The 23,526-nt window shown below is 45.0% G+C and overlaps 3 protein-coding genes across 17 annotated transcripts in view; 1 reads left to right on the forward strand and 2 right to left on the reverse strand.

Annotated features, from left to right (window-relative positions):
* Window positions 1-2,674: 2,674 nt before the first annotated feature.
* On the forward strand, window positions 2,675-6,653 carry LOC106607754 (protein LEG1 homolog). Its single transcript, XM_014205047.3, has 6 exons — window positions 2,675-3,041; window positions 3,215-3,298; window positions 3,405-3,589; window positions 5,611-5,732; window positions 5,952-6,190; window positions 6,452-6,653. Exons 1-6 carry the CDS (start codon window positions 2,747-2,749, stop codon window positions 6,616-6,618), a joined length of 1,092 nt encoding a protein of 363 aa, XP_014060522.1. The 5' UTR covers window positions 2,675-2,746; the 3' UTR covers window positions 6,619-6,653.
* themis (thymocyte selection associated) lies at window positions 6,452-11,126 on the reverse strand. Its single transcript, XM_014205046.3, has 6 exons — window positions 10,766-11,126; window positions 10,184-10,333; window positions 9,437-9,898; window positions 7,871-8,901; window positions 7,590-7,731; window positions 6,452-7,136 (listed from the first exon to the last, which is right to left on the reverse strand). Exons 1-6 carry the CDS (start codon window positions 10,863-10,865, stop codon window positions 6,952-6,954), a joined length of 2,070 nt encoding a protein of 689 aa, XP_014060521.2. The 5' UTR covers window positions 10,866-11,126; the 3' UTR covers window positions 6,452-6,951.
* A 392-nt stretch (window positions 11,127-11,518) lies between these two features.
* The window catches only part of ptprk (protein tyrosine phosphatase receptor type K), a 156,331-nt gene continuing 144,323 nt past the window's right edge, over window positions 11,519-23,526 (reverse strand). For 4 of the 15 annotated variants that reach the window (XM_082976810.1, XM_082976817.1, XM_082976816.1 and 1 more), the window contains 16 exons: window positions 21,107-21,297; window positions 19,756-19,843; window positions 19,399-19,532; window positions 19,247-19,264; window positions 18,471-18,507; window positions 18,221-18,318; window positions 17,923-18,039; window positions 17,566-17,720; window positions 17,068-17,203; window positions 16,756-16,905; window positions 16,314-16,487; window positions 14,651-14,782; window positions 14,400-14,525; window positions 14,100-14,263; window positions 13,751-13,886; window positions 11,519-12,733 (listed from right to left, as the gene is read on the reverse strand). In XM_082976810.1, the coding sequence (XP_082832936.1) occupies window positions 12,680-12,733; window positions 13,751-13,886; window positions 14,100-14,263; window positions 14,400-14,525; window positions 14,651-14,782; window positions 16,314-16,487; window positions 16,756-16,905; window positions 17,068-17,203; window positions 17,566-17,720; window positions 17,923-18,039; window positions 18,221-18,318; window positions 18,471-18,507; window positions 19,247-19,264; window positions 19,399-19,532; window positions 19,756-19,843; window positions 21,107-21,297 (1,910 nt within the window). In that variant the 3' untranslated portion in view covers window positions 11,519-12,679. Of the gene's footprint in view, window positions 12,734-13,750; window positions 13,887-14,099; window positions 14,264-14,399; window positions 14,526-14,650; window positions 14,783-16,313; window positions 16,488-16,755; window positions 16,906-17,067; window positions 17,204-17,565; window positions 17,721-17,922; window positions 18,040-18,220; window positions 18,319-18,470; window positions 18,508-19,246; window positions 19,265-19,398; window positions 19,533-19,755; window positions 19,844-21,106; window positions 21,298-22,308; window positions 22,321-23,526 lie in introns of all 15 variants that reach the window. The other 11 variants (XM_082976811.1, XM_045720782.2, XM_082976814.1 and 8 more) reach the window with 5 other exon arrangements.

A 23,526-nucleotide genomic window follows, 5' to 3' on the forward strand; every position in this document is an offset into this window, starting at 1 on the left:
TAAATAAACATGAGTGTCCACAATCCCGCTGCGCCTTGGTCCATTCCTAACGACGGACGTTACAGAACCACCCACCACCAAAGGACCAAGCAGCGGAAGAGGAGGAAGCCACAGGAGAACAGGGTGGATGAATGGACATGGCAGGACGAAAGACGATTCTGGGAGGACAAGTTAAGGGAGCTAAGGGAACCCGAGAGGCAGCCCCAATAATTTTTTTGGGGGGGGCACAAGGGCTGTTTGGCGGGGCGAGATTGGAGCCCCAGGCCAGCTCCCCGTACCCTTGTAGGGCAGACTGGACAGGTCCCGTGCTTTGGGGTTGGGGCTGTGGTGAGGCCTGGGATTTTCAGGCCGGTAGGCACAGTACCAGCGCCCTGCATGTACCAGGGCGAAGTAGGCATCGAGCCAGTGCGCCTCTACGGTCCGGTGTTTCTCGCCATACGCACTAGCATGGAGGTGCGTGTCTCCAGGCTGGCACGTCCAGTACCAGCCCCACGCATCAGGTGTCTAGTGTGTCAGCCCAGCCTCGCCAGTCAGGAGTCGCCAGAGCTGCCTGCCAGTCAGGAGTCGCCAGAGCTGCCTGCCAGTCAGGAGTCGCCAGAGCTGCCTGCCAGTCAGGAGATGCCAGAGTGGCCCGACTGCCCGGAGATGCCAGAGTGGCCCGACTGCCCGGAGATGCCAGAGTGGCCCGACTGCCCGGAGATGCCAGAGTGGCCCGACTGCCCGGGTCTGCCAGAGTGGCCCGACTGCCCGGGTCTGCCAGAGTGGCCCGACTGCCCGGGTCTGCCAGAGTGGCCCGACTGCCCGGGTCTGCCAGAGTGGCCCGCCTGCCCGGATCTGCCAGAGGTGCCCGCCTGCCCGGATCTGCCAGAGGTGCCCTGCCTGTCCTCCGGCCCAGCCCGAGTGGCCCGCCTGTCCTCCGGCCCAGCCCGAGTGGCCCGCCTGTCCTCCGGCCCAGCCCGAGTGGCCCGCCTGTCCTCCGGCCCAGCCCGAGTGGCCCGCCTGTCCTCCGACCCAGCCCGAGTGGCCCTCCTGTCCTCCGGCCCAGCCCGAGTGGCCCTCCTATCCTCCGGCCCAGCCCGAGTGGCCCTCCTGCCCTCCGGCCCAGCCCGAGTGGCCCTCCTGCCCTCCGGCCCAGCCCGAGTGGCCCTCCTGTCCTCCGGCCCAGCCCGAGTGGCCCTCCTGTCCTCCGGCCCAGCCCGAGTGGCCCTCCTGGCCTCCGGCCCAGCCCGAGTGGCCCCTCCTGGGTCCTCCCGGCCCAGCCCGAGTGGCCCTCCTGTCCTCCGGCCCAGCCCGAGTGGCCCTCCTGTCCTCCGGCCCAGCCCGAGTGGCCCTCCTGTCCTCCGGCCCAGCCCGAGTGGTCCGTCTGCCAGGGTCAGCCCAAGTGGCCCGTCTGCCCGGCGCAGCTAGCGGCGCCACCGAAGTCGGCGATGCCGAAGGTGAAGCGAGGTCCACGTCCTGCACCTGAGCCACCTCCAGGATAGGTGGGTTGGGGAGGGAGGGTGTAGCACAGTGGCCGTCGTTGACGGCAGCCACCCTCCCTTCCCTCCCTTATTGTTTAGGGGTTATTGTTTAATGGGTTTTTGTTGGGTATTTTTTTTTGTGTGTGTTTTCTGTTGGTAGGTGCATTCCGGGGTCTGCACCTTGAGGGTGGGGGGGTACTGTCACGTCCTGACCAGCAGATGGAGCTATTGTATTAGTTTTGGGGTCAGGACGTGGCAGTTTTGTGTGTGTGAATGTTTGTGTTGGTGATTGGGACTTCCAATTGAAGGCAGGTGTGTTGAGTTGCCTTTGATTGGAAGTCCTATATAGGTGTGTGTGTTTTTCTTTGGGGTTGTGGGTGGTTGTCCTTGCACTGCGTTGTAGGAGCCTGCAAGTCTGTTGCTGTCATAAGTTCTGTTTATTGTTTTTTCAAGTGGATGCTTTACATGTTTTTTATTTAAATAAACATGAGTGTCCACAATCCCGCTGCGCCTTGGTCCATTCCTAACGACGGACGTTACAAAATCACTGATCAATGCCTGAAGCCATCTCTATAGACCATGTATGCTGATGGCTGATGTAACTGTCCGTCTATGAGTATTGGTTATTTCTCTGAATTCTGTCCAATGGCTCTTCAAAAGTGTTGAATGGACAAAAAAAATGCATTATAAGAAGTAATGTTTACAGTGGATTTACCAGCCTCCTGATACCCCTTCTCTATCGCGTGACATTGTGAGGCCAAAGTGCACTGGCCACTCCCGTACAAAAAGGGGGAACTGTTACTTATCCAGGTGTGCAGTTAGTAAAGTACACAGCATGCAGTGTATCTGGACCCTCTTTATGAGTTTATTGTAAGTTTATGCTGCACACACATATAACAGCAGCAAACTCTGGGAACCCCAAGCCCACATGCAGGACAGAGTTTGACTCAGGAAAACATTGTAGATAAGCATCAACAAACAGGAATCACAGGGGAGAATAGACATGCTCTTTTCGAATTATGAAATCACTGATCAATGCCTTTGCCTTTGCCTTCCCTATAGATCATGTTTGCTGAGGGCTGACATAACTGTTTTGGTTGTTTGTCTGACCTTTGTCCAATAGCTCTTCAAAAGTGCTGAGTGGACAAAAAATGGCATGATAAGTACTGTTCACAGTGGGTTTACCCCCGATACCCCTTCTCTATCATGCGATGTTGTGAGGCCAAAGTACACTGACCACTCCAGTACAAAAAGGGGGAACTGTTACTTATCCAGGTGTAGCCAGCATGCAGTGTATCTGGACCCTCTCCCTGCTTCAGCTAATTGCCCTGTGGGCCAACGCAGCAGTGCTCACTGAAAATGGCCTCCCCATCCTCTGGGACCAGGCACCCAGCCAGCTGTCGGACCTGCCTCAGGCGGACAACGTGGTCACAATCAACCCCTGGAACCCCCTGCAGAGGATGAGTCTGTATAGGATACTGGTGGGCTCCACTGACAAGTTTATGGCCTCCATGGGAACCAATGACAGTGCCAGCCCGTTGTGGGGCCTGCCTCTGCAGCTGTCCTGGAAACTCAGATCAGGTATGTCGGGCCTTCATTAGGTAGCTTAGGGGAGTCGAATATGTGCACATTGTTTTGTGATAACTGTAGTACACAATAATGTTGACTACGTTTCTCAGTTGTCTCAATCAGATGGTTTATCAAAGGATTTCATGGGGAAAGTGATGTGACTGAATGCGCTTCTGTTCCTGTAGGGCGGTTTGTTGACCCCACTGGCGCTACAACATGTGGACAGGAAGGAGATCCCATGTGCATTTCCGCTAATAGCTGGTGGGCATGTAAGCACTGTGACACATATTCAACCATGCAGGCCATGTGTGTAGCCCTACACTTCAATAACAGACCATTAGTAAACTCTCTCTCGCTCCTTCTCTCCCTCCCCAGGTGTGAACTACTACCTCTCAGTGATCCCGTTCCTGGCTGCTGTGCAGAAAGGCCTGATTGGAGATGGTCTCATTCAGGTCCAGGTACAGGCACCAGCTGAGGCAGCTGAAGACTACTGCACCTCTTACACAGACTGCTCTGCTAAGTACCCAGACCTCATGGCCAAATGGGAAGAATTCTTCCAGGTAAGCTATTCAATGAACCTCCTTCTTCCCCATGGGAAGCATTTTCCTTCTTGCCCTAGGAGATAAAACCGGTTTGTTAATTTAGTTGAGTGAGGCCTAGACTCAATCAGATCAATCGTCGATAGCAGACACCCGTGTAGTGGATGTTTTGGCAGTTGTCAGAAGTGGAACTATGTTGGAGCCGTCAGATCGGTGAGCAGCTGCTCTTGTGATCATGAAGCCACACCCGTCCAACTCGCTTTCAGAACGCAAAGGTGTAGGCCGTATGGAAAGAATTACGCTTAAATTGAACAATCATTCAACAAAATAATGACTTCTATCACCCTAATCGAGGTGTAGATTAGGTCTCACATTCCAGTGTTCCAACTTGTAAATAGCAATGTCCGCTTTAAGTATAACACGGAGCAACTTGTGGATCTGACAGCTGCACCGCAGTTCCACCTCCGATACCGCCAAAACAACCGCTATGCGGATCTGATTGAATCGAGCCCTTAACCTGTTATGGCTAGGGGGCAGTATTTTCACGGCTGGATAAAAAACGTACCCGATTTAATCTGGTTACCACTCCTACCCAGTAACTAGAATATGCATATACTTATTACATATGGATAGAAAACACCCTAAAGTTTCTAAAACTGTTTGAATGGTGTCTGTGAGTATAACAGAACTCATTTGGCAGGCAAAAACCTGACAAGGTTTCAGGCAGGAAGTGGCCTGTCTGACAAGGTGTCGTTCTTCTTGTCTCTGTTTATTGAAGAGTGAGGATCTTAGCTGTCCCGTGACACTTCCTACGGCTGCCATAGGGTCTCAGAAGGCGGTAAAAAGCTGAATCGTGGCTTTGCAGGCTCTGGCTGAAACAAAGTAGCGCGTTTGGGTAGTGGCTGGTTACAGTACTCTGAGACTCAGGCTCGTGCCCGCGTCGACCGAAAGCTCTGTTTACTTTCCTCTGTTTAGCTAAAAGGAGATTCCCGGTCGGAATATTATCGCTTTTTTACGAGAAAAATGGCATAAAAATGGATTTTAAACAGCGGTTGACATGCTTCGAAGTACGGTAATGGAATATTTCGATTTTTTTTGTCACGAATTGCGCCATGCGCACGACCCTGATTTACCATTTCAGATAGTGTCTGGGATGCACAAACAAAACGCCGCTATTCGGATATAACGATGGATTATTTTGGACCAAACCAACATTTGTTATTGAAGTAGCAGTCCTGGGAGTGCATTCTGACGAAGACAACAAAAGGTAATGAAACTTTTATAATAGTAAAGCTGATATTGGTGAGTGCTAAACTTGCCGGGTGTCTAAATAGCTAGCCCGTGATGCCTGGGCTATGTACTTAGAATATTGCAAAATGTGCTTTCACCAAAAAGCTATTTTAAAATCGGACATATCGAGTGCATATAGGAGGCATATATGCTTTTTGTGAACATTTATCGTGAGTAATTTAGTAAAATGTTAGCGAATTCCCCGGAAGTTTGCGGGGGGTATGTTAGTTCTGAACGTCACATGCTAATGTAAAAAGCTGGTTTTTGATATAAATATGAACTTGATTGAACAAAACATGCATGTATTGTATAACATAATGTCCTAGGGTTGTCATCTGATGGACATCATCAAAGGTTAGTGTTGCATTTAGCTGTCTTCTGGGTTTTTGTGACATTATATGCTAGCTTGAAAAATGGGTGTCTGATTATTTCTGGCTTGGTACTCTGCTGACATAAACTAATGTTTTGCTTTCGTTGTAAAGCCTTTTTGAAATCGGACAGTGTGGTTAGATAAAGGAGAGTCTTATCTTTAAAATGCTGTGAAATAGTCATATGTTTGAAAAAATGAAGTTTTTGTATTTTAGAGGAGTTTGTATTTCGCGCCACGCCCATCATTGGATATTGGAGCAGGTGTTCCGCTAGCGGAACGTCTAGATGTAAGACGTTAAGTCACTGTTCATATGTGACCCATTGGTGAATGCATATAATTATTTGTTGTTCTTGGTTTATAATATGCTACCTTTCCATTCTAGACCCTGAAAGATGTTAGCGCATCTGAGATTTCGGACTTTGAGAAAAGGGACCAGATTCTAGGTGCCTTTTGGGCAGGTGAAACGCTCTCTTTGAGTACTGCCTCATCTAGCTGCAAGGCAAAGTGAGTAGAAACATTAAGTGATACAGGTCATCACCATTTGTCTTCATTTTTGGTACTCTGGTACTCTGACACAACGTTGAGTTTCAATTAAATATAGGACTCTGTCCTTCAATCAGCTTTTAACTTAATTATTGATTATTATTCATTAAAAAGATTATTGATTCAATCTTTTGAGTCCCAATTTAGTCCTTGTAATCACACCTTTGATCTTTGTTACAGGATGAGCTACTATTCCAGCCCAGAGGTTGCATTCGCCAAAAGCTGGCTGAACGCTGCAGATTACGTGGCAGCTGCGTACTTCCAGTCCAGCCTGAATAACTCTGTGCTTTTCATGAGGCCTCTGCCCAGCAGGGTGCTTCAGGAGGGGGATAGTGCTCCTAACATAGCTGACCTAAGCACAGAGGAGAACCACACCCTCTATGTCTTTGGCTGGATGGCCAGGATGAACACGATTCTTTGTGAGTACTTTTACTTTTAGTTCCCCGAGACGGATGTTAAAAAATATATTTTATTATTTACTTTGAATGAAAAGTAGAGGAACATTTCAGAGTGAAATTGAGACGATAGACACCAGTCAGTGATAAAATAAAGTCTATAGTCTCCCTCTAGTGGTGACATGTATGAAATGTATTGAAATTGAGAGATCTACAGTACCAATTCAGTTGCATCAGGTTACTTGATCACATTTTCTTAACCAGTTGTTGTTCACCTTGTGACAGTGGGCGCTCCGGTTAAGATGTGGCGCTCAGCCATGTGCTCTGACAAGGCTCGGGAGAAGGGCCGGGAGCTCCTACAGAATCTGATCCTGGACCCTAAATTCGCTGTTTCCACCTTCGTCTCCGTTCTGACAGAGATGGCCAGCAGCTGCACAGGCTTGAGCACATAAGTCCAATGAATAAAACTCACACAGTGCTATTTACACTTCCTGTGTTTGCCATTATTCCTTTTCCACAATAGACAAAAGTCCTTGTTGATTAATGTACAAACAATGTATTTATTGTAGGACTATAATAACACATTTACATGGAAGAGTGGCTCAGTATAAAGTGCATAATAACAAAGATAAATAAATGTTGCTTGAAATTTGAACATTATATATCACATGCCAAAATGTTCATTGATCTTCACACTCAAACGTTAAGCTTGGATATGTATCAGATATTCATCATATCCATTGATTCTATTCCATCCTAAAGATATCCATTGATTCTCTTATTTCCTAAACCTGTTTCGCAGTCTGCATGGTAAATGTGCTTATTGTTTTTCTCTTGCCGTGAATACTTTGGTCATTAAATTTTCTCCTGATGCTGGCAAGTTCATCCTCATCAATGTATTCATAATCATTAGTGCCATCATCATCCTGTTTAATTGTCTTGTGCTGAGGACTGTTTTCTTCACCGGTGGCTGAGGAGAGAACACAAACACAACAAGGCATGAGAATCAAAGTCAAGCTTTTGACATAGAGATTGATTAAGCAATAAGGCCAGAGGAGGTGTGGTATAATGCTTATATACCATGGCTAAGGGCTGTTCTTAGGCACGACGTGCCTTATTGCTATTATAAACTGGTTACCAATGTAATTAGAGCAGTAAAAAATATTTTTGGGTCATACCCATGGTACAGTTTACAGTCTGATATGCCATGGATGTTAGCCAATCCGTATTCAGGGCTTGAACCACCCAGTTTATAATATTAGTTATAGGTTGCTTTCCAAAATCTAGAAAGTATTTATATTGACAGCTGATAATTAAGTTAAGTAGCAAAATGAGTCTGCTGCAATTTTGCTTACCACTATCCTTCAAGCATGTTGAATATTCAACAAAACTATTCTGATAGAATATAGAAACATAGACAAACCTTTTTGTGGGCCTGAATCAGGCACTGTGACCAGACTTGTGTTGGAAGTTTCATTTCTTGGTGGAGTGGGGTTCTGTTCTGCACAGCTAGATGCTCTAGAGGTAGGCACTGCGGGTTTGGCTGTATTGGCTGTATGTGGGCTCTTCAATATAATAACACAGACCAAACAAAGAATTAGTACTGTAATCGATTGAATATAACTTTTCGTTAAAATACATCTGATAGCTATTGTTGTTGTTATTGTTTATTAAGGTATAAAATACAATACATGACCGACTCACCTCTGACTTCTTTGGCCTGGGAGGCGGCAGTTTCACTGTATCTTCTGAGTGCTTTTGGGGTCTCTTGGGTGGTCGAGGGGGAGGCAGCATGCTGGCATTGGCATACCTCCTCAGGGTGAAGTAGCAGTTCTCTCCTATCTCCTCTACAGCTGAGCGGACGGCCTCGCCCTGGGTCAGCTTTGGGCCATTCCACCGCTCCAGAAGCTGCAGGGCCATGTTGGTGCGGTTGACAGGCACCTCCCAACACTGGGCTAGGTCCGGGGTGGAAACAATAAGGTAGGGGTCAGTGATCTCCTCCTCCAGCTGCAGCCCTGTGGCCCCAGCCAAGAGGTCCTCCTTCACTGAGAGGTCCCTCATGGACACCTTGACGTTGAAGGGCAGGGCGAACCTGTGGCAGATGTCTGAGAGCATGTACTGCTTCTTGTCGTGGACCACCTCCACAAAACCCCCGTCCAGACACATGGGGATCAACACGGCCTCGTACTTCTTCCCCACCATCTTCTCACAGGCCAGGGCCTCCACCGTCTTCCTCTTGTCTCCGTAGATCACCTCGCTGGTCTCCATCTTGTGGACCAGGTACTGGTCTCCCACCAGCACCGAGGACAGCCCCTCGTAGTGGGTCTCAAAGGCCCTGGTGGCCACTACGTGCAGCTGCTCCATGTTACTCTTGGCCACCTCCAGGTCATACGATGTGGGAAATGTCCGGGGCCTGCGCTTGAATCTGCCATTGTAAGACACTGGGATGAGGAAGCGTCTCTGGGCCTCACTGCGAATCTCAGATGCTAGGATTCTCTTCGCCTGGTAGGCACTGTGGACAATGACCTGCTTAGAGGATTTCAGGAAACCCAATTCCTCCTGAACTTGTGATGGTGGCTTGATGACTTCTGCTTTGAAGGGGAAGAACTCGCTGGGCTTGGCAAAGACATCACGGAAGGACAAAGGCTGCATGAAACAGGCACTGTCACACTCCTCTGTAACGTCCAAAACCTCAACATCCAGGGTGGATGGGATGAAAACAACATTCTTCCCAACTGTGAACAAAAAATGTATTATTTTTGTTTGGTATGCAAGCATAAGCTATGATAGGCTACTTTTCTGTAAGAAATGTTTCAACAAGAATCCTGATTCAAATGTTTTTCCAAAAATATATACATAATGCAGTATATATACATATTTTGTGAGTCATTGAATTGCTCGCCAAAGGTTTGACATTAGTAAATCCGTTTAACTGCAGCTTTGAATAAAGTTTTCTTTTGTGCTTTTTCTAAAAAGTAGCAATGCATCGTGATTGCCTGAACATCATGATGACTATACATCAAAACATTGACTACTTTTGTGTCTGTGCTTCTGAAACAACCTAAGACCAGTGTAGCTTTCATGAACATTAGTTATTATAATATTGCAGTGTGTTCCCTTTAACTTGAAAACTAACATTGAGATGAGAAAAATGCAATTAAAACATGAAATACATTTTGTGACTTTTTTTAAATCAGGCAATTAAAGCCTTTTTCATTCCACATAACTTTGATGTAAAGTGAAAATATTAATGGTCCATTTGAGACTCACACTTGGATACCGTCTGAAGCTCGTAGACAGGTGTGAGAACCAACTCTCCACTGTAGTCCTCTGGCAACTCAGACACGCACTTCTCCTTTGACGGCAAAGACTTGGCCCAAGTCACTGTCCTTTTCCTTCCTTTGGGTATTTTCCATTCCACCAGCTCCCCGAGGGTGTAGAACTGGTCGTCGGCACACTCATAGAACTCCCCAGTGTGCGAGAGCTTCACAGTGAAGATGTGCTTGGAGTCTTTCCGCGTGACCTCACAGTCAACATGGCTGTCTCCGTGCTCTGTCCTAAGAGCAGTGAGTCTGAAGCTCTCCTCTGCCTGAATGGTCCCCTCAGGAAGCTGTAGCTTCTTAGGGCAGTAGAACTCTGGTTGGCCCAGGCACTCAGGGCTGATACGCACTGAGTCAACAATCTCCTGTATACTGGTGTATGGCCTCTTGTCGGCCACGATCCTGAAAAGGCCTGACAGTACAGGCAGGCAAAGCAATATATGAAATTATATTTATTGGTACAATGCACAAAACCACATGTTGATAAGGTCCCTTTCTAACCCGAGAGAGAGGTTTGGACATTGACATGTATACTGTAAACTGCAATACATGGTAAAGGCCAATAATTAAGCCATTTATTAAGAAATTAAAATCAGAATATATCAATCTACATTACAATGCTTCATAAAGGTACACATTTGACCATAAAAAAAATTGATTTCACATTCAAGGTACAGTTTGGATGTTTCGGGCCCACCTGGGTAGTCAAGCGATAGATTGACTGTTATGGATTTGGATCCCTCAGACTGAAGCTCCACCATGAGTCTGGTGACACTGATCCCAATGACCTTCAGGAGCTCTCCGCAGGAGAAACTCCCCTCTCTTCCATACAGCTCATACACAGAACCTGGTAGAAAGTCATTTCAATGTATCAAGTGTAGTGGCACTGAATGGATCTAAGAACAGTCGATAGTCTATTCTCCTTGTGGAGTAATGGATCCAAGAAAGTCAGAAAATAAGTAAAGGCCAGTAACATTTAATAACAATCATGAATAAGCATGAATAATTCATGTATACACATTTATAAGCATTTCTAAAGGCTTATTCATGAAAGTTAGCACAAAGTGTTACCACACAATTTGCCCCAATAATAATCTCGTCAACAGTTTTATGTTGAATTTTGTAACGTGAAACACCTTTGGTTTATACCATTTGTATGTTAAAATACTTCATACGCTGTGAGCCGTTAATCTTCATTTGCATTCACATTCCATCATTTTTTAGTCCAAAATGCCAGTCCAGTGAGTAAAGTTAGGGCTAATGATGTCTTCAGTCTTACCTTGGAAATAATATCCAGATTGCATCTGCAGCACTCTAGGGAGAGACTTGGCTTCCACCGAGCGGGTGAATGTATCCAGTGTCATAGCCATCCTTTTCATTTGATCTCTGGGTGACCCGGACGAGTATACCGAAGGAAACCTACAGAGGAGATGCCACCTTCTCCATGGCTCAGCAAAAGGTTGACCAGAGGTGCGTTAACGCCAAGTAACCTGTGTGCCAGGGCTCATCCTTTGGTAATAAGGCTCTCTTTCTATAGCATAGTCAGGCACAGTGAACAACGCGAATCAGTGACACAGAAAGAAAAAGCATCCACGTATGAGTCACTAGTGCAACAGCAGAGGTTACAGGAGCCCTCACTCTGCCTCCGGAAACCAGAGACAGCTAACTAACCACAACTCACTAAGTAGCTAGGTTGTATCAGTGGGAACCCAGCCTGAGACTAATGCCACAGAACAACAATATGTTAGTCACAATAACAATGATTAACATAAAATCTGAAAAATTCCACTTGTACGTCTTTAGTGACTTGCACTTCTGCAAGCACTGGATTAAAGGGGAACTGACCAAAAAAAAACGAAAAAACAGCACGTCTCCAGACAAAAATATCTGTTTTTGTCTAATATCTAGTGACCAGATTAAAATAATCATTAGGTGCATAGTTTCTGAACAGTTATGGGCCAATGTATGATACATACGACTAAACCAAACATACTCCCCTGTGATGATACTAATGATGTCTTACACAATTACATTTTATTCAAATATTTAAATTTTTTATTACAGCCAATAAGCCAACAATTACAGACAAAAAAAATAATATATGAAACATGACAGAACTCCACACGATAATGACTTGTTTCCTTTTCTCCAGGAGGTCCACTCATGTCCCAAATCAGTATGGCTGCCCCAACACATGCCTCTGCTGTGTTGGCTTACATCTTAATAAGCTGTATCTAATACTGATTATAATTCATTTTATTTCTCTACCATGTTCCTTTTGTTTTTCCAAAATACCAATACAGGTTAGGAGATCATCAGAAAGAAAAAATAGAACTCTTTCATGGTTGCCCTTCTGATATTCTATCTGCATGGGTAGAATTCACAAGCATGTTTTACACAAATGAACCACTGTAACATCACACAGAAGATAAGAAAACATTGAAAATAAGATACCACTACTGAAATTTACCTTAATACTTTCAAAAAAACGACATTAAATGTTTACAGTTTAAAGGCATAGGTAAACATGGAATGAAGATGATTGTTTTTAGCCTTCAAAAAGGAATGCAAGTAAACAATAGATACAAACAATGTGCTTTATCCATATAGACATATTTACATAAGTCTTTGGCTTATGATTAAGATTTGCTACAAAATAAAAACAAAATGAGTCAGCCATCAGTCCACGGTACAAACATTACCAAGCCAATGTCACATGTCAGCACTTATAGAGCGCTGTATTTTTTTCTTTCACATTTGTGATTGACTTCTATATATAGATATATATTGTTCGTTGACAATAATGCTGCTAACATAAAAAATAAAAAATATATTTTTTTTGCATGCAACACCTTGGCATTAGTGTTACCCTTTTTTTTTTTTTTTTTTTTTTTTTACAATGGCTGCACGTAAAAAATAACTAAATATGCGAAAGACATTGAAGCAAATGTGGCCTAGTGGCCGACACTTGTCTCTCTGGCACTGAACACGGCGAAGTACAATGGAGACATTTACAAACCACTCACATCATACTCCCAGTACAATTAGAAACATTAAAGAGTTTTCAAAAAAAAATCCCAAAACCATCTATAGCAGTCTGTATAGGCTTAGTCAACGATGCCCACCTCCAAAGAATCTGTAGTGTTGGAATGGTTACCAAGTTCCGGAGTTCTGTTTCGTCCCGTCTTCTTGGCTAAGATGTCTCGATGAACTCCAGAGCAAGGTCGTAGCAGAAACGGTACTGCTCCTGTTCAGATGAAAACACATCACGTGTGAACCATTGTGGTGCTAAAACACGATAAACACAATGCTACAGTACAACTGTATACGATGAACAATACACTAATAACATGGTGATAACAGTACAACTGTATACGATGAACAATACACTAATAACATGGTGATAACAGTACAACCGTATACGATGAACAATACACTAATAACATGGTGATAACAGTACAACCGTATACGATGAACAATACACTAATAACATGGTGATAACAGTACAACCGTATACGATGAACAATACACTAATAACATGGTGATAACAGTACAACCGTATACGATGAACAATACACTAATAACATGGTGATAACAGTACAACCGTATACGATGAACAATACACTAATAACATGGTGATAACAGTACAACCGTATACGATGAACAATACACTAATAACATGGTGATAACAGTACAACCGTATACGATGAACAATACACTAATAACATGGTGATAACAAGATTAATCACTACTGAATGGCATATTCAATGCTTAACATAAAAATACGATATTTCTAACTATTCTCTGGCAGTGAATTGAGGAGCTAACAGGTAACTTTGACACAGGGCTGCAGACATACGCATAGGCATCCTTTACATCTTCCTGTAAAGGATGTGGCGAGGTGTGAATCGTGTTTACCCACAACAGTTAATTTCATAGTCTCGACAGACTCTTTTGTTCATTTGTCCCTGGTCCATAACATTATTATTGTTCTATATTTTTGTCAATATCACCTGGTTATAATTTGTTCCCAAACCATCTGCAAAACAAACCTAACATGAGGTGCTCCTATCTGTTCTCTAATACCTTCATATTATTGGTGGCTTGGTTCCAAATTTCTCCAGAAAACATCAGAAGTGAATACCACCAGAAATGAGAGGTGGCGTAGGCCTATGCTAATATACTGGCACTATATGAGTCAGAGATGCGTCTGTTGGGGAAACTCAGTTTGACTGAACTGGAGTCAGCTGCTGGCCTGTCTTACCGGGCTGTCCACCATGTTGGGCTTGCTGTTCCTCAGGCTCTTGACGGCGTGGAACACGTCCACCACATTCTGCCTCTTGATCATCTCACACACGATGCTGATAGCACAGAACATGCCACTGCGCCCGCCTCCGTTCCTACAGCACAGGAACACAAGGGTGGTAACGGGAGGTTGGTTGGGTGACTAATGCTATTCTACACAACTGCCAAACTTGGCAAATACAAGAGGTGGGTGCAGATAGGAGAGAGATGATGGGATTTGTATTTGTATACATGTAGGAGGTGTTTGTGTGTGGGTGGTAATGGCGGTAGTGGTGGTGGACGGTGTGTGTGTTTGTGTGTACACTCACAGGCAGTGGATGATGGTGCGTCCCTCTCCCTCCTCACACTCCTCCTGCCACTTGTCCACTTGCAGTATGAGCTTAAGGAAGGAGCGCTTGGACGCTGGCACTTCTCTGTGGGCGGCCCAGCCCAGGTACTGGAACTGCCTCACCATCAGGTAGCCCTCCTGAGGCTGTGCGGAACACAGAAAAATACATAATCAACGGCAGCCATTTTGGCTCCGACTCTGAACGTCATAACATCATAACAATCAAACCATCAACCTCGATGGCAGCGACTAAAAACAACAAGACAAGTGGAGCACTTACTCTGGTGAGGTTACATATTCTGAAGAGACGGCTGATGACGTCACAATCCATGGAGCAGGACATACATTCAACTTGGACAGGACCATAGCGAAGCATCCCCTCTTCAGGCCAATACTGAGGACAGCCCTGATTGACAACAACAACAACCTTAGCAATGACGTGTAGCCTACCTTCGCTCAATGCACAATAATGCGATTTGGAATCAGGGTCCACAGCAGCGAATGCAGGAGGGGGAAGTGGTCAGGTATTACCTGCGCTAGGTCAATCTCATTGAGCATGACCAGGGACGTGCAGCCGTAGTCGTACACCAGCCTCCAGAAGTCTTTGACCGTGTTGGGCAGAGGGTGCTGGGTCACGATGAAGGCTGCTGGCTGTCTGTAGCTCTGCGGTGGAGGAAGTCAACAAGGAACCATGTAACATCTCATAGCACTGAGTCTGCAGACATTTACAGAGAACACATACTGAAGATATGATCCCTCTCAGAATGAACAATGTGTGCATATATGAACATGCAAGGAATGTGGAGACATTTCTGATGTTTGAATGACAAGTGTTTTTTTAAACCAGGGCAATCCATGTGGTGGGCATGCTTCTAGCAATAGTATATACATTAAATGAAGTTCTGCTGACATACACCTTAGTTAAGCCATGAAACAAATCCAGTATAGTTAGAAGCATTTAATTATTCAGAAGTGAAAAGTTCAGAAATTACCTGGTATTCTTCTGACGGCTTGGTTAGAAAAAGTCCAAAAGTTTGTGAAGCGTACGAGGAAGTGATTTAACATTACCCTCCAAATAAAAAATATCATAATCTGGCAAAGTTCTGCTTCTCTGTGCACATGAAATACCATCTCCCAGGATCTATGTCAATACATAGTTTATTATTTATTCATCCCGGTTTGTCTCATTCAGATATACATGTAATTAGCAAGAGTCTCTTTTGAGATTTCAGTTTCAGGGTCCATTGGAATTCTAGCAAGGACTGAGAAGAGGATTTGAATTCAACCTCTTTCTATAAAATACACTGTACAATACAGAAGAAAAAGAGCAGGGTCATGTTTAGTATGGTCACCAACCACATTCTCTTTGCTATATGCAATATATTGCAAAAACAAGGTTATAGCTAGGTGTTGGCTTCTGGCCCTTTTCTCAATTACACAGCTATGACAAGATGACTCCCAGGAGATGGATTCACTTTCTGGCACAGATCCTGATATCAAACTTAGAGAATTCTGATCCAAGAGGTCAAATAGTGAGGCATTCTGTTGTATTATGTGGATACTGTAGTAGAAGTTACCAGCTGGATTATTGTTAGAACTAATAATAAAATAAACATGTGGTTATACACTGAACTTGTTTCACTTACCTCGCCCTTTTATCAAACGGGTCAAACTTTTTGGGGGGACTTTTGTTTTATTTGAAAACCCAAAATGATTAAAAGCTCAAGTGTAATTTAGGACCACATCAATAGCCATCTTGAAGAATAATGTCAACAAATTACATTGTTGAAAAGATAGATGACCAAAACGTTCTCCAAAAAAATGCAATTAATTTGAGCAAATTTTTAGTTGGTATTTTCATCGACATCACTACTTGCACTATGAGAAAATAATTGAAGGATTGCCCAAAAAGAACAGAAACTGTTGAGCACACGTTAAAAATACAATGAATATCAGTCCTTCTACATTTTCCAAAAGAGTACACAAAACAGAAGTATACACCTGGATTTGTCTCTAGCTTTCTGTCTCTACTACACATTCAGATAACGTCCAGTGCACTTAGTAAAGCCCGAGGGAGTGTGTATGTGTGCGTGTCTGTGTATTTGTGCGTGCTTGCATATGTGTTTGCGTGCGTACGTGCATGTGTATACTGTGTGTGTGTGTTTACGTGTGCACGAGGGGAGAGGACACTTACATCCATGAGGGCAGCGTTGATGTAGTTGCTGCTCTCCCCGTCGATGGTGATCAGGAAGGGCAGACAGCGGTCTGGAGGCAGCATGTCCATGAAGCGGTTCTTCTCGTGGTTCCTGGGCAGCAGGGCGATGCTGCAGTCCTCTGGCTGCGGCTGAGGGGTCACCGAGTTCAGGGTCTGCAAACAACACAAATAACATGAAACCCCAAAAATGACAGGGACCATCGTTTGTTAGAAGACATTGGACGCATCTCAAACGACACCCTATCCCAAGTAGTGCACTCGAAGGGAATTTGAGATGCACCCATGATCCATTTCCACATTTTTATTGTTGTCTTTTAGTGTTGTACGACACATGGCTAACGTCAGGCTATAACAGACTGAGGATTGAAACACGGATCGTGCCACCATAAATATGAAAGGGCTCCAGAAAGGCTTCCAGTACCTGGAATTCGTCTTTGAGGTGTGAGGAGTTGCTCTGTGAGTCTATCCTGATCATGTCGTAGTGAGCTGCTTTGTACTCGCAGGCGGGGATGGCCGTCTCGCCACACAGACAGGCCTCTAGGATGGCGTCATGGATGAAGATGTACTGCTCCTGTGGCCGGACCACAGACACACACTCAGCAAAGGGAAGGCACTGCGTCTCCAGACAGTCCATGCATACAGTAGCATGAAATGAACAGACGGACAGCAATGGCGAATGGTGTTAATGTTAATTGGTGAGGTGTGTGGCGGTGGGGGTGGATCTAGTAGTCACCTCAGTCTGTACCATGTTGATGCGTCTGGAGCGCAGGGCCTTCACGCAGTTGTAGATGTCCACCACGCCCTCCCTCTCCGCCATGTCCAGCATGATGTCGATGACGATGTAGCAGCCTGTGCGTCCGGCTCCGGCGCTGACCAAGGTGAGAGGGCAGCGAGAGGACAGGGAGGTGAGCACGGGGCTGCGAAGCACCGCTCTACAACGGCCTACATATCCAGCCGTTGTGCAGTACACACAACAATGTGATATCTTGTGCACAAGATTACATTTACAAGTGTGTGCATCAAAATCCACAACAACCACATCCTGCCAAGGGGCCACTGCGATATCTTAGCTAGCTTAGCAGTGGCTGACATTGAAGCGTGCTAGTTAGTTCAGGTGCACTCATTTCGTAGTCATATGACAGTGTCGCATGAGAGATCAAAGAAAAGTAAATCGGATGCACCTGTTTTTCAGGCGGTCTGGCATAGAGAAAGTGTCGCGTTAGGGGCTTACCTGCAGTGCACCACAATGGGCCCAGCGCTGGGGGGGTTGGACATTTTGACTCGGCGGATGAAGGAGAGGAGGCCTGTGGCGTGGTAGGGCACTCCGTGGTCAGGCCAGCCGGTGAAATGAAACTGTTTCACCTCCCGCAGCTCGTTAAAGCCTCTCTGATGACAGAGAACATACGGGTTATTAGGTGACAACTGGTCTGGGTTCAGTCTGACTTCCACATTTGCAACGTGTGTTGATTTTAAGGGGCAATCTTAGATTCAAGCAATAACAAAGCGGTGAATCCCAGATTGCCCCTTTAGCTGTTACTGACCAAACTGTTGAATATGAAAGTGAGGGGTGGATAAAGGACTGACTCACCCTCTCCAAGGTGAACGTTCTGACCACATATTCAGCAAGGGGCTCCACCTCCACAAATGTCACTTTGAAATCACCATAGACCTCAGCATCATCGGGCCAGTACTTGTAACACTTCACCTACAAGAACATAAGCGTTTCATTCATTTGAAACAAAAGACGTCTTTAAATGCTACACATACATGAACACAATAGGTGCCCAGATATACAGTATGCCAGATCAATATCTGAAGACTGATCCGACGCCTACATTGGCCTCCTGTGGTTTGGGGTCTGACAGCAATATGATATTATGACCTACCCGTCCAACTTCCACTAGGTTGGTGACCATGACGATACAGGCAGATTGCTCTTGCCAGACCATCCTCCAGAAATCATAGACTGTCTCATGGACAGGCCCTGGAGAGGACAACACATATCAATCTATCAATCAATCTCTGAACTACATACAATACAATCTGATAACTCTTTATGAGATCAATTGCTCAATGCTGAAAATACAATATGATCATCAAACCTTCTTTAGAGGTTAAGGCAGAACTTTGTCTTACCTTGGGTTGCAATGTAGTGACTTGGCCTCTGGTACCCCTGAAAAGTGCAACAAACACAATATGTTAAGATCATTCGGTTAAGACTTTTATTTTGGTGTTGCAACAACAGCAGACTACTACACAGCATACCGTGCCTCGACCCCAGCTTGGTGTGCATGTGATATATCTTCATGAGAGTCAATGGAGAGTCACTAATATGCACAGAGCTCTTCTCGTGCATTAATTCATTTACTGAAATACACTTTCAATAAGAGCACGTTTCCTACTTGTGCTTTGAGTATCTGTCAATTAAACGGACGTTTATTCTCTGTAAAGCTCAACTCTGGTGTGTTTTATTGCCAAGAATTTCACATTAGCGATTACTTCATAGGAATAATACATTATTGTAGTTGGCTACTTATTAGCAAGTTGCTTCATAGAGTCAGCGGGTTTAACACCCTAAATGATCCCCATCAGATTGGATCTGGCTGGGTACAGGCACAGGCGGGGAGGCAACAAAGGAAAACAAATGGTGGCCACCATCTTGTAAATATTCCTATCGAGAACAGTAGCACACGGATCAGGGATGTACACGTCGGGCATGAGGACATGTGAAATGAGAGAAGCGGATGAACAACAGCATGGTAGGATCAAATCAAAAAGGGGGAAGACGAAAGGAGGTCTAACATCTCGTACAGCTGCCATGCAGATGTTATTAGAGGTAACCAGAGGTGAACAAGGGAGGAGGGAGAGTGGGAAACATGAGGTGTGGTGAGGTCCCCTACAGTGATACTTACATCCCTGTACAGCCATATCTACAGCCCAAATCATAGGCAAGAGTGAAAGAAAGCACAACAATGTCAGTGAGTACAAGCACTTTGACTGAAGGAGGGAAATAAAAGCTGTATTCATATTGTTGACAAAGACATGCATAGAAGGCCTCACATACGAGAGAAGGACGGTTGTGTCGCACACGTTCGCCAATGGAGGAGGCTGCGCCACTTACGTCAATGTAGTTGGCGTTGATGTAGTCAGAGGAAGGATCGTCTTCCATTGGTTGCAGGATCACTCTAGAATGATCGTCTGCCATACAACATGGGTTAGTAGGCTGACTAGTTGCATTTCATTAACAGGAAGTCAAATCAAAAGGATTCTTCTATATTTCTTGGGATTAAAAGACAGCTAGGTACATGATAACCGATGTTGCGGTTGGCCATATTTGAATGAGCTCATTCCTAAAAACACGCTAGGCAAAAGGAGGCATCAACATCTAGCAACTTTATTAGAAGTTAAATACAAGACTTACATGCAATGATGTTTCCATAGCGGTTCTTGGTTCTGTTAGTGTCTTTCTTTGCCACGTCCCAGGAAGCGGACTGGCCTTCAAAGAAACTCTGCATACGAAACAGAATGAAACCGAGTGAGTGAGGCTGATAAGAAAACACATTTCGCAAGAGTGTACAACACTACTGTCTAGACTAGACTGTGGTTAAGGCACTGCAATATAATCAAAGGGCAGTTTTCTATGGACTTTTCGATTGTACTGTATGTCAAGGACCATCACTTCAAAGCTTCAATGTCTGGCCTGGTGCATCTCAGAGAACAATAGAGATACAAGGTAACCACATTTCCTGATGTGGCCAATTTAAAAAATGAAATTACTTCAACTGTCCATTGAAGAGGCATTGCAGCATGTGGTTTGATGCTTAAAACTTAAAAGTTTGGTCTTCACCACAGAGATCATTATTACAATATTACAACAGGAACTGGGCATCACATTTAAACTTCCTAGAGTTGCATATACATAAATTCAGTCGAATGAACAACAGCATAATTGTGAAATAATCTATGGGGAGATGACTATCGGAACAGAGCCATACTCACACAAGACAACTTTACTTTGCCTCTAAACCCCTGTAGCAGTGCAAACCTCTCCCTGACTGGCAAACTCCTCGCTGACAGGAAACTCTTTCTCTGCAGGGCTGTGGTTGCCCATCAAGTCAACACAGTGAGCAACACAGAACCTCAACAGGATGTGACATTTAGTGGGTATTTTGCTTGTTCTCCCCTGTTGGGATATTTTCTCTTTGAAGAACCTCCCAAAAAATTGAGTTAAATGCTTGATTTGAAGCAGATTGTATTTGAATGAACTTGAAGGTGGGTTGACTGTTTGAATAGTGAGACTATCAGTAAGACGGTCTTGAGGGCTGACGACCTCATACACTTAGCTAATATGCGTGTGAGCTGTCGCTTCATTTTAAAAGCTACTTGCCTCTTTAGGGCCATCGTAAATATGCTATGTTAAACATATAGACCAGAGACTTAGGCCTGTGTTATCTGAGTTATGCCACCATGGCCTATTTATTCCCTCACCTCCCTTATCTTACCTCATTTGCACACACTGTATATAGACTTTTTCTACTGTATTATTGACTGTATGTTTGTTTATTCCATGTGTAACTCTGCGTTGTTGTATGTGTAGAACTGCTTTGCTTTATCTTGGCCAGGTCGCAATTTTAAATGAGTACTTGTTCTCAACTAGCCTACCTGGTTTAAATAAAGCTTCTTTTGTTTTTATTGTTATGAGTGTACTGTTGATTAGAGTCTGTGGGCCTGTGTTACGGATGTACTGTAGACCAGAGTCTTTGGGGTCTGACCTCATATTCCTCCTTGAAGCCGTAGCTGTCGGAGGTCTTCATCAGGTTGATGTGTTGGAGCAGGTCAGCCACCCTGATGGCTGGGTGCAGCTGACCGGTCTGGTAGGGCGACTCTGTCCCCTCACAGTGGTACCGAGGCACGTCCAGCAGCCGACTGGACTCTGCAGCAGCAGCCGCAGTGTGGTTCTCATCTGTCCAAGGAAATCACATGCTGGTGAGGATTACACAGGCTTGTGAAGGATCATCATCACCATCACTCACAAGTTAAACTAAACTCCTCAGTGCACTTCACATCAATGGCACATTGTCTCATGTAATTGCGTGCTATTTTTGGGGCGCTGAAATCCGTCGTTAAAAAAATTATTAAAAAATACCCTATTATAACCAGACTGAGTGTTCTTCTCTCGCAGAATTACGTTTACAAAACTACGTTTTTCTTGCAAAAAAAAAGAACATGGCTCCTGCCTTCACAAAGCAGCTAAGCTCTGAGGAGGAGCAAGTCACAAGGCACCTGGCAGTAACTGACATGTTGCGTCAGCTTGGTGAGTGGGCAAGACAGGCCTTGATAAAGCTGAGGAGTGGTGCCTGTCTTTCCCAGCAGACAGACAGGCAAACGCAGGGGCCTCTCAGTTACGACAGTGTGAGGGCAGGAGCCTCTCAGGGGAGAGACACTGGGCTCACAGGACTGACAGGCACCATATGCACCCTTTAATGTCTTACCTGAGCCATGTCAACCACTGAGAAACATAGCCATTTCGCCTGTGGAGATGTGTGTCGGCGTGTGTGAGTGTGGTTGTGTGTATGTTTTAAGAACCCTGTGTGTGTGTGTGTGGGGGGGGGGGGGGTCCTAGGTTATCTGCAGTCAGGATTTTCACCCCACTAAAGCCCAGACTGACCTGCTGGCAATCACATTACCTACTGAGCCGTGAGCTCTATATCTTTTCTGCTTGGCTAGCCCCTGAGCTACTGCCAGCCTCTATATCAGGTTAAGGGGAATGTTAAGTTACAGTTTTAAGAACCCCGCACAATTTACTGTCAGTGGAGGGGAAGTCGGCTACTGTTACTGACACCCACACTCTGCACACACATTTAATGGCTCAATCAACGACACAACAGCACTGAGATCTAATATTTGCGATCTGGTAATCAATTTCTTTTCATTAACCACTTTGGGACACTTTAGAATTTCCACACACACTTACCGGTAATTGGCACTTTACAATTAGGGCAGCAAGAAAAGAAAACAACATGAGCTTTTAGCTAGATCAACAGTAAGCACACAGGGGTTGTAGTACATACATAATACATATATATGATGAAGTGACATGACTTCAAGCACAATACTGGAAGATGAGGGTGATGGAGGCGATCACCTAACAATGACGAGGGATTCATAGTTGACTGACAAATGACCCAAGGACCTATTTTACCACACGTACACAACACTGACTTTCTTACACATCTGCACACAGCTTTCTAGAAAGCTATGGGGAGACTGACAGACACACTAATGCAGTGGGCGGGATCTAAGAGAAGTGACACTAAGCTGGCGAGAGAACTGCTGCACTCTAGTGTAGACACTATCTAAGCTGACATTTCTACTCATTTGCAAATTTGTACTACTTAATTTGGCCGTAACATACTAGACTGAGTCATGGATTGAACTGCACCCTTCACTTCCTATTACCAAGCCCAGCGAGAACACAGAGCTAAAATAACACATTTTCACAGCAAATACTGTGGCCTGAGGGGGCATTTTAATTCCCCATCAAACGTAGGTTTTCAGTGAGCCGTAAAGACCCTCCGCGGTGGCTTGCTTGTTCTGTCAGTGTGGACTACACTGCTCGTGTCGAGTGTCTAACACTCTCCATCCTGATGTCACGAGTGAACGCTGAACTCCATTACATAGAAACAGTCAGATGTGTTTTTTTTTTACTCTGCACAGACAGAGACAAGTCCCAGAGGGGCTGAGGGTGATTTAAAATGGCACCCGCTCACAAAGCCTGTAAGACTTACACACAGTGACAGGATGACTGGTTTCATTCTATAAAAGTGTCATGTCATGCAGGACGTTGATTTTCGGGTAAGGACTCAGGTGAATGTAGCCATCGTGTATCTTCACTTGGGTTTGAATCGGTTTTCCCTCCTCATCTCCAAACCAACGCCCTGAGCAGGATTTGGAGCATGCAGACAGTTGTAATGCATACGGGAATGAGTGTGAGTCTCTGAATGTGGTTTGGACCTTTAGCTCCACTCTAACGGCTCATAGGTGGGTCCTAAACGCTGAAGGATTGTTCATCGGTTCACTGGAAGACTGCCATGTCTCCACTCTACCATGGCTGAAGGCCAAGTCTGTTTTACACTGGCAGCCAGGGGAAATCCAAAATCTGGAAACAATTCCTATTTTATTCCCCTTACTG

This window comes from Salmo salar, chromosome 06 (genome assembly GCF_965601325.2).
Source record: "Salmo salar chromosome 06, fSalSal1, whole genome shotgun sequence".
Classification (NCBI taxonomy): Eukaryota; Metazoa; Chordata; class Actinopteri; order Salmoniformes; family Salmonidae; genus Salmo; species Salmo salar.

Bases quoted from the DNA above. Each gene is read 5' to 3' on its own strand.
- LOC106607754 (XM_014205047.3), top strand. From the start codon at position 2,747: ATGCAGTGTATCTGGACCCTCTCCCTGCTTCAGCTAATTGCCCTGTGG. The intron at 3,042-3,214 runs GTATGTCGGGCC...CTGTTCCTGTAG, and splicing joins GTCCTGGAAACTCAGATCAG to GGCGGTTTGTTGACCCCACT. The intron at 6,191-6,451 runs GTGAGTACTTTT...ACCTTGTGACAG, and splicing joins CAGGATGAACACGATTCTTT to TGGGCGCTCCGGTTAAGATG.
- themis (XM_014205046.3), bottom strand. From the start codon at position 10,865: ATGAAAAGGATGGCTATGACACTGGATACATTCACCCGCTCGGTGGAA. The intron at 7,732-7,870 runs GTGAGTCGGTCA...ATTATATTGAAG, and splicing joins CCAGGCCAAAGAAGTCAGAG to AGCCCACATACAGCCAATAC. The intron at 7,137-7,589 runs GTTTGTCTATGT...TTCTCTCCTCAG, and splicing joins TGATTCAGGCCCACAAAAAG to CCACCGGTGAAGAAAACAGT.